Source organism: Zootoca vivipara, chromosome 1 (assembly GCF_963506605.1).
Source record: "Zootoca vivipara chromosome 1, rZooViv1.1, whole genome shotgun sequence".
NCBI lineage: Eukaryota > Metazoa > Chordata > Lepidosauria > Squamata > Lacertidae > Zootoca > Zootoca vivipara.
In genome coordinates this window covers 45,169,858-45,185,656 of record NC_083276.1, presented here as the reverse complement: position 1 = coordinate 45,185,656, position 15,799 = coordinate 45,169,858, and the positions used below count along the sequence as shown (strand labels likewise).

General features: G+C 43.9%; 1 protein-coding gene across 1 annotated transcript in view; it reads left to right on the top strand.

Annotated features, from left to right (window-relative positions):
* The window catches only part of RGS6 (regulator of G protein signaling 6), a 202,662-nt gene that overhangs the window by 144,515 nt on the left and 42,348 nt on the right, over window positions 1-15,799 (top strand). The window contains exons 9-14 of the mRNA XM_060273710.1: window positions 2,488-2,569; window positions 3,743-3,817; window positions 5,459-5,557; window positions 6,540-6,601; window positions 10,613-10,723; window positions 12,424-12,549. Coding sequence (XP_060129693.1) covers window positions 2,488-2,569; window positions 3,743-3,817; window positions 5,459-5,557; window positions 6,540-6,601; window positions 10,613-10,723; window positions 12,424-12,549 — 555 coding nt within the window. The remainder of the gene's footprint in view (window positions 1-2,487; window positions 2,570-3,742; window positions 3,818-5,458; window positions 5,558-6,539; window positions 6,602-10,612; window positions 10,724-12,423; window positions 12,550-15,799) is intronic.

Below are 15,799 nucleotides of genomic sequence, written 5' to 3'. Positions count from 1 at the left end.
ATGAATCATTTCAGTGATTTTGCATATTCTCAAAACCATAATACATTAATTTATCTGAAGATGAAGCTCCACCCCCCTCCAAAAAAAGAGAAAGAAATAAAGATGCCTTCTGCAATAAACATGTCAACTTACAATTTGGTAGAAAAAATGATCACACCTTGCTGGAGGGAATTTATTTAGTTCGTTAAATTTATGCTTTGTTGTGAAAAACCTAAAAAGGGAATAAAAAAGATATCATTATTGGTAAAAAAAAACAGTTAAGAGCAACCGCTTAAAACATTTTTTAAAAAACCCACAAATTTTGCAGCAAACTAAAAACAGATTAAAACACACGGTCTGTTTTATAGCACCATCTTTTTTTCATTCCCTATTTTATTAACACACCAGAACAAAAACAGCACACACGCAACCACCCACAAGCCCCAAGTAAATGTTTACCCTTAACCTCCATTCTTGCCAGTTAAAATTGGGCTCCACCAGTTAATCCATTGAAGTCTTACAGCACAACCTTGTGCATGTCTTCTCAGAAGTAAATCCCGTTGTTCCATGAGACTCCCAGGTAAGTGTGAATCTTCCCTGTCAGTTGCTTAATCTCCCAATTAAACCTTATAGTTCCAATGTGGTGTGAAGAACTTTGAGGCTAATCATAATTAAATAGTCTACTTTTGACAGTTGCTGCAAATTGTCTTATTAATATGGGAAAGATTTTAAAACTTCATTTTACTCTTGCCTTCTCTGATTCTCTTCACTCCCCCCCCCATCCCTACATATTTGAGCAGTGAAACTGGAATAGAGGGTGTTTGTTTTGCCTGTTCCTGGCCACCTTCATTTGAAGGCCTCTCTGCTATGACAGAGGCTTCTATCCCCATCCATGGGGTATTCCCAAAGCCGCAGGCAACATTAAATGAGCCACATTAGTCAGTGCCAACCGCAGCGATAAGTGTGGATGCTCTTCATTAAACTCTTGCTGCTAAGACGGTTAGATTTATGTGCCTAATATTAAGTACTTAGGTTTAACAGTTGTGCCCACCATGTCATTACTTACTCTGTATTTCCCTTCTGGCAGTTGTCAACATTTTGGGGGTGGGGGAGGCGGACATAAAAGCTTAGTTCATAACTGGGTTGCATTTGAATGACAAACACAGGTGTAATGGAGCCCTGCCAGTGGGTGGCCATGTGTCCCGCTTTACAGAGGACAGTCCTCTATTTGAGGTCCTTTCTTTGAATAGCTGTCCGGTCCAGGTCTGGTTGAAAGGTAAAGATCCGTCAGAAGAGAGAGCAGAGACCTTGAAATTGCCCATTAGCTGTTACCACTTAGACAGCAGATTGAGCAGGCGAACAGGTCACCTGGGCACAGACTTAACCACTATGGTGTAATGTATTTATATTTAAATTATAGCAATTATTTCTAAATTTGCACCTACAGATGTAAATTAGGACATGCCAGTTTTGTGCAATTTTGTGCCCTCCTTTTTGGTGATATGTAAATGGCCTCCCGCAAAATTCATCTAGGAATTATGTATGCTTAACTGCTTTCTGTCCCCATGTTATTCTAAAGGTAGGGTGAATGTAGCCCCCATGCATTTTTGCTTACTGCTAAGGAATACATTCGTGTCATGGTTTCAAGGCATGCTCTCTGCTACGTGAAAGGAAATGTGGCAATTGCCTCTTGATACCACAGAGAGGACTTGTAGTATAGTTCTCATAGACTGGTTGGATGCAGAGGAATGTGGGGAGGAGCCAGCTGGGGAACAACTGTTTCATGGAGGCAAGAACTACCAGAGATGAGTTGCTGTGGTCATTAGGCCTGACACTCCTGCGCTGATCGTGTTTTTTTGCTAATAAAGAGTTAACTCCAAGTTGCACAGTGTGAATTACTGCTGGATCTCTCCTGACAATAATGCACATACAAGTCCACCCAGTGGGATGGAGTGAGCATCATGTTTTTGGTGCAGAGTTAGTGACAACAGCATTCCTACAAAGCCTTTCTAATCTGACTACCACAGTCTAACAAATTAGCCTCACAATCTTATACATGCCTTGTTGAGTTCAATAAACCTTGGGGAAGACAAGAGTTTTGGCCCAGGGTGGGGAGCATTTGGCCCTCCAGATGTTGTTGGACTCCATCTCTGCTCATCCCTGACCAGTGACTATGCTGGCTAGGGCTAGTGGGCGTTGGGAGTCCAACAACATCTGGAGAGCCAGAGGTTCCCCATCTCTACCCTTTGCTAACTCCAACTGGTGAAATTGTGGTCTGATTTCGTTGTGGGATTGTCCTTGTGGAGGATTTTTATGAGCTGTTGTGGGTGCTTAGTATTACATTGCATTTGTATTCTGCCTTTGCTTTTCTATATAGCAGTTGTGTTTGTAATGTTCCGAAGGTTATTCAATAGACCCTAAAAACCAATCGGTCAAAACACCACATCTAGATTCTCATATAAGCCCCAATTAAGCTTTTGTGATTTTTTTGTGTGTGGTTTGTTTTAGAATTGACAGAAAAAAGGATAAAACAGAAAGAAAAATTTTGGATAGTCAAGAAAGAGCCTTCTGGGATGTCCATAGGCCAGTGGTAAGTTAAATTATTTGTTGCTGCTATACACTGCTCCAATGGCATGTTCTATTTTGTTTTCACACATAGATATCACGTGAGCTTGCATTTTTTCTTTATTTTATCCTATGGAAGAATTTGCACAATTCTGTAATTATTAGTTAAAAATTATTAGTTAAAGCCCCTTCCCACTGGGAAGAGTGGGAAGGCATAAGCATTTCACCACCCAAAGGAGAGCAATGCCACTGGCAATGTATGAAATTGAATTCAGTTGCAGCTAATTTGTCCTGGATTGTACCTCATAGTGGCCTTTTGAGACTTTAAAAGCAGAGGTGAGGAACTTTTGGCCCTCTAGAAGTTGTTGGACTGCAGTTCATATTGTGCCTGATCACTCACCGTGCTTCCTAGGGCTGTTGAAAGTTCAGTAATATATGGAGGGCAACAGGTTCCCTGTCCCTGCATTAGAACAGCTCCTGTTTTTTTAATAACGGCACTTTAAATAAAGGACAGCAATTTGGGCTGTGTGGATCATGGTTTGAAATTACCGATTTTTAGAAAGCAGGGACAGTATGAAATTTTTTTTAAAATTTTTTAAAAAAATATTTAAATAAACTTTATTGAAATTCAAATTAAAATAAACACACACATAAACACATACACACACTTGAAATAATAATAATAACATACAAAATCATCTGCAATAAAAAATAATGAAATAATAACAATATAACTTAAAGATTAAATTCATACATTCACTTCAAATCCAACTTAGATTATAATACTCGTAGCCCTACAAGCATTACGAGTAAAAACAAACAAAACCTTAAAAAAAGAAAAGAAAAAGAATAATAATAATAATAATGAAAATCTCCCCTCCTATTTGACTTCCACTTATCCCTTTCTCGGGTTCGTCAAATGCTATAATACAATACTGCTTCCCCATATTTCTACAAATATATAACCTAGGATAACCTAATATAAAAATTCATCCTCCATCCCTTTAATCAACTTAAGATAAATCAAGATTGTTCATTACGAGATCTTAGAAGTAAACCCAGGATTTTATTGTGGGGCACTGTCTTTTCATGTATTCTCCAAACTTATCCCAATTAAGCTGGAATTTCTTATTAGAATACCCTCTAATTGTATGAAAATTAAACGCAACCAGTAATCTCATAAATGTGTGTTTTTCAGCCAGGCTGCGTGAACACAACGGAGATGGACATCAGAAAGTGTCGGCGTATGAAAAATCCACAGAGGGTCAAAAAGGCAAGATTCCCCCCTCCCCCCGCCTCAAAAAAAGAACGTTAAATTACGCCATACCTTTACAATAAGAATATCAGAGTTTCATAGGATGTTTTTGTTATATAGCAGGAGGCACATGGCCATGCTAGAGATCCATACATATCAGTTGCTTTTCAGTTTCATTGAGGTAGATAAATGGTGTGTACCACTTGTAAAGAATCATACAACATAACATGTAGACCTGATTACGTCATTTATTTTTTTTATTTTTTTATTAGGTTTCTACCTTCCTTGTAAGGTCCCGAGGTGGCTCAGAGCAATATAATCATGTAATTTTTTTTTAAAAAAGTAAAAGAATTAAAACAGTTTATATGCAATCATAAAACAAATAAAGCCTTTCTAGGCGAAAGCTGCATAGTACAGATCAGGCATGTCCAAAAGGTAGATCGTGATCTACCTGTATATCACTGGACGTCTGCGGTAGATCACTGGTAGATCATTGGCTCCCCTAAAAAAAAAGCTCAACATTTTACCTCCTCCCTGACCCGAACCCCCCCAAAAAAGCTCAACAACTTTGACGTGAACCCCCAAAAAGGGGGTAGATCACTGCCAGTTTATAACTCTGTGTGTAGATCTCAGTCTCTTGGGAGCTGGCCACCCCTGGTATAGATTAAAGAAACAGAAGAGGTTGGCGCCACAAAAACACCTTAAATGACAAATGTATGTCAAGAGGTGTGTTTTCAGGATATGACAAAAGCTGTGCAATGAAATGCTAGAGGCACCTCTGTGTGGAGGAAGTTCTTTCACGATTCAGGGGATGCCTAAATTTGGAAAAGCCACTCTCAGGCTGCCATTCCCCGCACTTTTGGGGATAGTGGAACGTTAACACCCAAGAGAGTTTGTAGGGATGGAAGTGGCCTTTCAGATATTTGGGCCTAAGCTGTTTATGTCTTACCATTACAGTGTATATACAGGGCTTCCGGTGTATCTGGCACTTTACAGCATAAGACACCCTTCCCCAATACAGTGGTGCCTCGCTAGACAAATTTAATTCGTTCCACGGGTCTTTTCTTATAACGAAAAATTCGTCTAACGAATCCCATAGGAATGCATTGAAATTTTTTTGAATTTTTTTTTGCCCATAGGAACGCATTAATTGAATTTCAATGCATTCCTATGGGAAACCGCGATTCGCTAGACGAATTTTTCGTAAAACGAATTCGTCTAGCGAGGCAACCTCCACTAGAAAAAAAACCTTTTGTTAAGCAGAAATTTCGTTAAGCAGGGCATTCGCTAAGCGAGGCACCACTGTACGTTGGCCTCTATTTCTTTTGGACTATCCACCTCATTAGCCTCAGCCGACATAGCCGGTGGTCAGAGATGATGGGAGTTGTAGTCAGAAGCATCTGAGATTTAATAAGGCTGAAACAACATAATAATTGGGGGGAGAAAGGATAGGGCCACACACTGAGATATTTACTGTCTAAATTTTTACAAATAGAAACGACCACCAATGGATGGAAGGGGAGGGGAGGAAGGAAAGGAAGAGGAAAGGGAGGAAGGTATAATTGTTCTAAAACACATTAACAACTCTAGTGTTTAAAATCATAATCCACTTTTTTTTTCTTTTTTCTTAACATACTGTTTCTCACCTGTTGATTGCAGTCAGTATATGGAGTTACAGAAGACAGTCAGTCCCAAAGTCCTGTACATATGCCCTCCCAACCAGCTCGGAAAACAACAAAAGATGATGTCCGGAAGCAAGTAAGGAATCTTCTCCATGACTTCTCATGTTCCTTTTGAAGATATTCCACCCTTTTTCTATTTCCATGTTACTATAAATAGGACAGAATATTGAGTAAATATGAAATTGGAAACTTGCCTCTCCCTCGAAAGAAAACACGTGTGTTTAGAGTACGTCATAATCTGCCAATTTTTAAAGTTTCTCTTGTACTGTTGTAGTTTGTTGTAAGATGCCGACGACCCCCTGATGCTAAACACAAGTCAGTTTATTTCACAGACACTTGCATTCCTATAATCAACTTGTTCCTTCTTGGACCATTGCACTTCCCCATTCATGTCATATATGGCCATTGACAATTCAGCCAATTGAGAAGTCTGGCTTTACAAGGTCATAGAACCATAGAACCATAGAGTTGGAAGAGACCAAAGGGCCATCCAGTCCAACCCCCTGCCAAGCAGGAAACACCATCAAAGCATTCCTGACAAAGCGGACAGCTCAAGCCTCCACTTTAAAGACCTCCAAAGAAAGAGACTCCACCACACTCCTTGGCAGCAAATTCCACTGCCAAACAGCTCTTACTGTCAGGAAGTTCTTCCTAATGTTTAGGTGGAATCTTCTTTCTTGTAGTTTGAATCCATTGCTCCGTGTCCGATTCTCTGGAGCAGCAGAAAACAACCTTTATCCCTCCTCTATATGACATTCTTTTATATATTTGAACATGGCTATCATATCACCCCTTAACCTTCTCTTCTCCAGGCTAAACATACCCAGCTCCCTAAGCCGTTCCTCACAAGGCATTGTTTCCAGGCCTTTGACCATTTTGGTTGCCCTCCTCTGGACACGTTCCAGCTGGTCAGTATCCTTCTTGAACTGTGGTGCCCAGGTCCCCCATATGCTCACCACAATAGTCAGGAAGGTTTGGGCTGGGAGCCAGCATCTTTAAGTATATTACAGTGTAAGTCATTTGAAGCGTTAAAAGGTGTTTTATTTTCCTTCCACCAGATAACATTTCTGAACGTGCAGATAGACAGACACTGTTTAAAAATGTCTAAAGTAGCAGAAAGGTAAGACTCCCCATTTACATATGTTATCATCATTGTTGTAATGGTTCTCTGCTCTCCTATTTCCCCCTCTCAAATGTTTCAAGACAATGGCTGATCCCTTGACCGCTGCCCTCCCTTGCTCCGCTTGTATGCCTACTTTGGCATGAAGATCCTGATTTGTATTGAATCAGAGCTCCCCATTACATCCAAACCAGCAAACTCTGGTTTAATGTGGATTGACAGTAAGCCCCGGTGCCCATCTATCCTATGTGGGGTGGGGGGGTGGGAAAGCAAAGCAGCACCATGCAGGATCAGATCTTCCCACTGAGGGAAGCTGCTCATGAAGCAGCAGTTGCTGGCAGGGGCAGAGGAAGGGGTGGGGGGCGTTCCACCCCAGGTGCACTCACTGAAGGGGGTGACATTTGATGCGCCGCCCGCCCGCAACTCCCAAGCCATACCCTGAGTCGTCGGGGTAAGAGGGGGAGCTGCACCGCTTTGCCAGTGGCATTTCCCCCTCCCCCTTCATTTTGACAGCTTGGAGGAGGCTTGGAAGTCGTGGGCAGGCGGATTGCCGAATGTCCACCATGGGCAGCTCGCTCCGCCCGCGGCTGCAGGGCGCACGCATTGCTCTGGGCACCCAAGTGGCTATCCCGCACCTGGGAGGGCACCCTCCACACCGCGCGCCCCTTGGGAGTGCGCCACACACACCTCCGGAGGGGCCTATGCTCCACAGCTGTTTGCTGGCACTGCACAGGATCACACCCTCCCAATTAACAGCTGTGTGACTCTGTTAAGCAGAGACATTGATCCTGCAGGAAGGAGAACTGCAGCATGGGTTCTCCTGAGAATTAAGTAAGTACAGTATATTCCTGCGTATAAGACTACTTTTTAACCCAGGAAAATCTTCTCAAAAGTTGGGGGTCGTCTTATACGCCGGGTCGTATTTCTTATACAGCGAGTATATCCCAAACTCTATATTTTAACTGGAAAAGTTGGGGGTCGTCTTATACGCCCAGTCGTCTTATACGCCGGAATATACGGTAAGTAAATATTACATTTAAATTAACTAAATGTCCCTCCAGTTTATTACTTGATGACATTTATATCCTGCTCTTCCTCTCAATGGAGCCCAGGATGACTCTGGTTAAAATAAATGGCAGCTTCCAATCTCCTCTTTTCAGCTACAGCAGAGGGTGTGTGTGTGTGTGGAGAGAGAGAGACAGCATGCGAGTACAAGGCATTTGTGGGCTTGTGTACATAACTTTAAAGCATCATTTAGTGTTACATGTCAGAGGCTCACAAGAGTGAATTAGGATGAAGTAGTTTTAACAGCCAACCCAAGCAAGATCCTTTGACCTTAAAGTTGGGATAAAATGCTGAGCTCAGCATGGCCAGACTTGTTGATTACGATGGAATTGTTGTTGTACGGTAGCCTTTCAGGCTGAACCCACAGTTTAATAGCTTATTGTTTCCGCCGGGAATGTGGCAGATTAGCAGATCATAACGCATGAGGGCTTCTTTTCTCTTTATCTGTGCAGCATTAATTCCCAAGACTATTTTCCCCTCCTAGAAGTCTCCAAACAGATTTTGCACTAGCAGTAAAGGAGACTTTGGCTAGAAGGAGACAAAGAAGAGCACGTTGCAGTGTCAGCAAATCAGAATACTGTCCTAGTTGCACAATTCATGAGTGTGTGTGCCCTGAATTCCAATAGCTATTAGGGATTGGGATGCAAAATGCCATTTTAAACAGCTTTTCTGTTTTGTAAAAAATACGTATAGAATCACAAAATTTAGAACTGCAGATGTACAGCAAAAAAGTGAGGAAGCTGAAAGATAAACAGCACTCCTGTTTAGTGCAGAAAGAGAATATTTATCGTTCAGCAGAGTTGGGGAGCATCAAAGGAAGTTTCTTCACCAGGGAGAAGAAGAGAGAAATTCCTTGTGCAGTCACAGGGAAAGTAGATGGTGACTTTCCCAGACTTGCATGCGCCCAGATGTGCCATGGAGCATTGCACCAACACTGAGCAAAGTGCCTGCAATGTTCAGCTGCAGAACACGCCTGAAATATTCAGTGGATCCAGTTTTTCTTCCTTCCTTTCATCCCTTACTTTTCATGTCACTGCAAAACCAAGGCTGACTTTACAATTTGCCCGGTGTGATGCACAGCCACTCGATAATAGGCTCATCAAATTCCATGAAATGCCTCTGAAGTAAACAGCTTGAACTGCAACCCACATTATTTTTAACTCCTTGTGGTGCTCGCTGTTTCATTAGAAAACATTTGAATTTCAGAAATTATAGTCCCCAATTGATTTTTTTAAAAAAGAAATCTCCCCACCCCTCACCCCAATGCTTCTGTTACTGTGAAAATGGAGGCTTTTCCTTCCTCCGACTCCTGATCCGCGGCGGTCATGAAACGTTATTAATGAAATAAGATAAGACAGGGAGGGACTAAGGACCCCGAGGCTTTATTGGTAGGACCTGCATTTTGTTACGAAATGGTGTGATTCTAATGCCTTGTGAAATAACAGCAACCTTCCTGTGACAGGCTGAAGAGATAAAGAGCGACACACCTCCAGCTGCACCATTTCTCATTAAAACACACACACACAGGGGCAGGTGATATAGCCTGTGTAAGAAGAATTAAAGTGGCCAGTGTTTGGAACCTAGACTATTCTCCCTAGTGACAGTTTGATTCTTGATTCTTATTCTTAGCTACAGTCCATGCACAGTCTTAACCAGGGGTTAACCTAAGGCCCGGGGGCCGGATGTGGCCCAATCGTCTTCTCAATCCGGCCCGCGGACGGTCTGGGAATCAGCGTGTTTTTACATGAGTAGAATGTGTCCTTTAATTTAAAATGCATCTCTAGGTTATTTGTGGGGCATAGGAATTTGTTTGTATCCCCCCCCCCAAAAAAAAGTCCTGCCCACCACATGGTCTGAGGGATGGTGGACCAGCCCATGGCTGAAAAAGGTTGCTGACCCCTGGTCTTAACAGTGAACATACGCGTTTTAGTAAATGCTGGTGTTCACATGTGGATGTTGCAAACAGGGGCGGATGAAGGCAGTGTGGTGGGGCGGTCTGCCCCACGTGTCACCACTGAGGGGGGTGACAAAATGCTGGGGGAACTCACCGCAGGGCCTGTAGTGCGCCCAAGCCACATGTCTCTCCTGGGAGTGATGTGGTGGCTTGGGCGCCCATAGGCTCCACACTGCCCCTAATGGTCCACCTGCTGTAGGGCGGCTGAGTGGGAGGAGGCAGGCAGACTCCTTGGAGGCCCCGTGGAACATCCTGGCCCGGCTGGCTGGCACCACCCCAGGCGCCCAATCGGCTTGTTCCGCCGCTGGCTGCAAATCCCAGCTATGTGCACATCAACATTCACCTCTGAGTGATAATCTGGCCAAAAATGTTGATTTGCCTTAAGGAGACCAAATGAAAGCAATGCAACTACCTCAAAGTATGCGCGGTGAATGGAGCATTTGTGGGGAAAACTAAAATGATATTATCTTGTTGATGCAATTATTATATTAAGCGGAACACTAGAAAACAATGAGCACAAGTCGACAAAACTTAAGTGTTCAACATCCCCCATTGACATCTGTTGGACAAAGCACCGGTTGATTTTCTGTTGAGATCAATGCATAGCTCTGTCCCATAGAAGTTAATGGGGGCTTACTTTTGTCCGGCTGGTTAGCTACTTTGTTTTTGATCAACAGCAGTCATCTGCCTAACCCACTTCTCTTTTTTTAAGGAATGGAAACAAAAGTTACTTTCCTGTGAACTTAGATAATACAAGGTAGCATTGTTTGGTTTGTAACATCTATTGGAAGACAAACACTTTGGCATAGACTGTATCCCATAGGAACCAGACTTTTTACTGACATTTGTGCAGTGTGTGGGCACATCATGAATACTTTTCAGATTAATATGCTTTTTTAAAAGGGCTCTCTCTCTCTATATATATATATAATATTTAATGAAGTTATACACACAGCTCTCATCTCTGTATATTTTCTTTTCTCTTGTTACAGTTTAATTACTTATTCAGATCAGTACATTGACTATGACCCTTTTTTAACTCCTGCTGAACCTTCCAATCCCTGGATAAATGATGACGCTATATTTTGGGACTTAGAAACAAGGTAAGAAATTAATATTTTTCATACGTCTTATTCATTTCTATACCACTTTATAAGGGGGGAAAATCTCAAAGCGGTTTACAACCTGGATTCATACTTTTGAAGGTGAAACTTTCAAAAATAAAACATTGCAGAGCTCTTTGGGCTGCACAGTTTGCATTATCTTTATGTGAAGGATTGACACCTGCCTATAACAGAGGGAGAGGTGAGATGGCAAGGCCTTGCAGAGAACAGCTGCTGGCTGGCTCCTCTCTTCCCTGAACTGACTCCCAAAATCCTAATTGACATTGTAACAATTATTATTATTTATATAGCACCATCTATGAACAGGATGGTTTATTTACAAAGGATGGTCCCTGCCCAGGAAGAGCAAATTTAGGTACAGTGATACCTCGACTTACGAAGATGATCCGTTCCGCGGTGCTCTTCGTAAGCTGAAGTCTTCGGTTGTTGAAGCACCCATTCTGCGTATGCGCGGACCGCACGCGCCGCTTCTGCACAGGCGCAGAACGTGCACGCGGCGACAAGACTTCTGGGTTTGCCGACTTCAGAAGTCGAAATCTTCGGAAGTCAAGTCATTCGGATGTCGATGTACCACTGTACCAATTCCTAAATAATGTTAGATAACATTATTTAAGAATTATTTAAGAAAACAGAAGTGCCTGGCGTGCTCTGGTCCATAGGGTCATGAAGAGTCAGACACGACTAAATGACTAAACAACAACAACCACCTAAATTTGATTCTCCTCCTCTTCATAGATTCCTTTGTCCCTTATTGTATCCTATCCGTTACATTGGATATCATTATTTGAATTTAAAATAAGGGTAGTTAACTTTTCTGTCTCAGGCTGCATGCAACCCCACAAGAGGGATTTTGTGGGCTTCCCCAAACTTGTCATTAAATATATCATTAATTTCTTATTTTCTGAGATAAGAAATTTATTAGAGTAAGAGACCCTTCTGAGGAAAAGAATACGGCTGCATACTTATCACCCTCAGATTCTCCTTTCAATACATAAAACAGGCACTGAATAGGAAATTATGCCCCCTCCCGCCTCAGAAAATCATAACTCACCCCAAATATTGCAGGTTGACATTTTCCTCTCTTGGGCTACAGAGTGGATTTCTTTAAATTATAAGCAAGTTTTTCTCTCTGATATCAGCTTTGTATCCACAAGCAGAGTACTACCTAGCTTATCTTTTTCTGACATTTTGACAAGGTAACAAATCACCTGTTTGCATACATACAGTGGAACCTTGGTTTACGAACGCGATCCGTTCCATGGAGGCGTTCGTAAACAGAGGCGTTCGCTCCCCAAAGGCACGCTTTTGCGTGTGCGCAAAGCACTGATAGAGCGCTTCTGAGCACACGCACGCTGCGCAGATAGCTTCTGCGCATATGCGAGCTGCGCAGATCGCGCCTGCGCATCCGACGCCGCGGAAACCAGATGTAAACACTTCCGGGTTCACAGTGTTCATAAACGGAGGCGTTCGTAAATGGGGCTGTTTGTAAACCGAGGTACCACTGTACAGATTTCTCTACTCATTGATGTCAAAAGGATGTGTGTCCCCCCCCTTTAATTTAAATTATCAGTACAAGCTTACTGATGAGCATTTTGAATTAAGCTGTCACAGAGAAATATTCATTGGGAGACTCAAAAAAGAAACTCTGGCTCATCCTTATCTTTTTATCCTTTGAATAGCAAGGAGCCTTCTCAGCACCGGGTCAAAAGATGGGGCTTCTCTATAGATGAGGTGTTGAAAGATCCTGTTGGGCGTGACCAGTTTCTTCGGTTTCTGGAATCGGAATTCAGTTCTGAAAACCTCAGGTAAAGACCCTTCAGATACGCTAAAGATTTAGTGCTCCAAAGGTTGCAGTACTTGCTCAGCGGAAAAGTTCACTGATGTCAAGAGCAAGGAATGTGAGAACTGGACTCCTGTATGGAATGCTATAAATTAGCATGACAGCAGTGCTAGCCTGTATCTAAAAGGCACCTTAATGTTGGCCACTAAGGAATTTGCCAAGATCCTTGTTAAAAGACATGCTGGTTGGATTTTGATAGAAACCTACAATTCCATCTAGAAGAAGGTTAATTTTCCATGTATGCTGGACTAAAATTAGTTATGATGCAAGGCAAAAGCTAAACGTGAGCAATCCCTGTCACCATGTTATCATCATAACAAACACAAGCTGCAGTGACAGCTCAGTGTCAGTCTGTCAGTCATTCATTTGCTTACTCATCATTTTCAAAAGGGGCAGGAACAATCTCGGGGCAGAGATCTGAGACCCCATCTAGTGTTTAACAGACAGCTTTGTTAGTAGGTTTCGATAATATATTTATATGCTTGTGTCAAACAGGGTCAGATTTTAAATCAGTGTTACTGAGTGAGCTAATTCACAAAGAGAACAGAACAGGCCTTATTCCTAAGCAATGTTTTCTGGCCACTGAAGCATAGCTTTGCTTTATTTATTGATAAAGGATGTGGCAGCACCTTGAGAACACTGTTCTCCTGCAGCCACAGCTAAAGACTGGTTTCAGAACCACTACATTAGATGCTCGTAGTTCTGCAACAGACATCTTGGCGAATGCCCACACATATATCAAGGGCAGGACGAAGAAAGGAATAAGGGATGGGCTAGTTAATAGCCAAAGGATCTCTGTGGCCCTTGAAGAATGCAATACTTATTTCACTGAGCCTAGAACTGAACGTTCAGTATAGATGGATGAGACACAGCAAGAGTCTTGAACTACTAGGACCAGGGAAACACAAGTTCATCCCCCCCACTTGCCTATGGCACCTTTGGACCAGTCAGTCACTATCACTTAGCCTAACCAACCTCACAAAGTTGTTGTGCGGAGAGAAAGGGAAGAGGCATGCTCAGGGCCGTCTTAAGCCTATCTGGCGCCGTGGTGCAGGGATCCCTCAGGCGCCCCCCCATCCCTCCCTTCCGCTGCCTCGATGGAGCGCAACAGGAGGTCCCCAGCCTGGGAATCCGACCCCCGTCTCTTCCCTCCGGCCCCAAAGACAGGCTCGTGCACCCACTTTGGGAAGCCCCCCGCGTGCTCCTTGAAGAGGTTACCTGGCCCAGAGCTCCAACGGGGCCACCGTGCCGCTCCTCCTCCCACAGCTCCTCTGCCCCCTGGGCAGACGAGGCGTCTCCGCTTTATGAAGATCTCCAAGCTGGAGGCAGCAAGGGGGGCGGCGGCGGCAGAAAGGGAGGCAGGGACGCTGCCAGCTGTCCTCCGCCTCTGCCTCTGCCTGCTCAGCCGAAGCGGCTGCGTGGCATTGCCGCCCAGGGAGCCCTGGCTGCTGCGCCGACGGGAGACTCACGGCCAGCTTCCCCGCAACAGCGCCCGCAGCCCAAAAAGAGGCGGGCGAGGGCGGCACCGCTGTTGAGGGTGGCTCCTCCCACAGGGAGGAGGATCTGGGCATGGCACGGCATGGCGGAGGCGCCCTCCAAAGCACCCTCCATAACTTGGCGCCATGGCACCTTGTGCCAGTAGCCTCTATGGCTAAGACGCCCCTGGGTATGCTGATGTGAGCTCCTCAGAGGAAACTGCAGATTATAAATGCAGATGGTGGTGATGATACTGGAATAGTGAAGGGATAGTCCAATCACAGGGGAGGGGGCAGTTATGGAGTGCAGTTGTGGCTGATGAAGGAAGACCTCATCAAAATGCAACAGCCCCTAGGACCAGATGGGCTGCGGAAAGAGAGGCTGCTAGTTCTGGGAGTTCCAGGATCCTGTGGGAGGGAGAAGCTATTTCAGTCTTTTGCCTATGGTGACAAAATGCCTAAAGCCAGCCCTGAGGGGGAGTTCCACCAGCTGTCTCCAGATTTTTGTGTATCCGAGCCAGCTGGAGAAATAGCCAACGTCACAATTAGAACTCTCTTTCTCTCTTTGTATTAACCTAAGAGTAAGCAAGCATGTGTGAATGCTGAGAAAAGGGACATTTGTGAAGTACCAAAAGACCTTAAGGGTAGTTGTAAAAATAATAAAAAAGGATTCACACCAAAAAAAAAGGAAGATAAGCAGTTGGGCGGTTGGGGGGGGGGAGGCTTTGTTAAGTTTACTAAATTCCCTTAATTTCAGATACTTAGTTTTTTATTTCCCTGTTTGTTGTTGTTGTTGTTTAGTCGTTTAGTCGTGTCCGACTCTTCGTGACCCCATGGACCATAGCACGCCAGGCACTCCTGTCTTGCACTGCCTCCCGCAGTTTGGTCAAACTCATGTTCGTAGCTTTGAGAACACTGTCCAACCATCTCGTCCTCTGTCGTCCCCTTCTCCTAGTGCCCTCAATCTTTCCCAACATCAGGGTCTTTCCCAAGGATTCTTCTCTTCTCATGAGGTGGCCAAAGTATTGGAGCCTCAGCTTCACGATCTGTCCTTCCAGTGAGCACTCAGGGCTGATTTCCTTAAGAATGGATAGGTTTGATCTTCTTGCAGTCCATGGGACTCTCAAGAGTCTCCTCCAGCACCATAATTCAAAAGCATCAATTCTTCTGCGATCAGCCTTCTTTATGGTCCAGCTCTCACTTCCATACATCACTACTGGGGAAACCATAGCTTTAACTATATGGACCTTTGTAGGCAAGGTGATGTCTCTGCTTTTTAAGATGCTGTCTAGGTTTGTTATTGCTTTTCTCCCAAGAAGCAGGCGGCTTTTAATTTCGTGACTGCTGTCACCATCTGCAGTGATCAAGGAGCCCAAGAAAGTAAAATCTCTCACTGCCTCCATTTCTTCCCATGGACAAAGACAACAGGCAATTTCCCTGTTTATTCCAGTTTATTCCTCAGAATAGCACAGTGTTGTGAAAACAACAAATGCCACTCCTGTGAACACATCAATAATATCCTTACCTGATACACAGGATGCAGATTTAGCTGCACCTTCCTCTCCCTCCTCTCAGTGTGCTTAGGGCAAGGAGGAAGGACCAAAGCTTAGTGGTGGAGCACCTGCCTTGCTTGCAGAAGGTCTCAGGTTCAATTCCTGGCATCTCCAGGTAGGGATAAGAAAAGCACAGGGCACACAGGCTTACTGAGACCAGGTTCCCAGAGAGGAGCTCCCAGCCCCT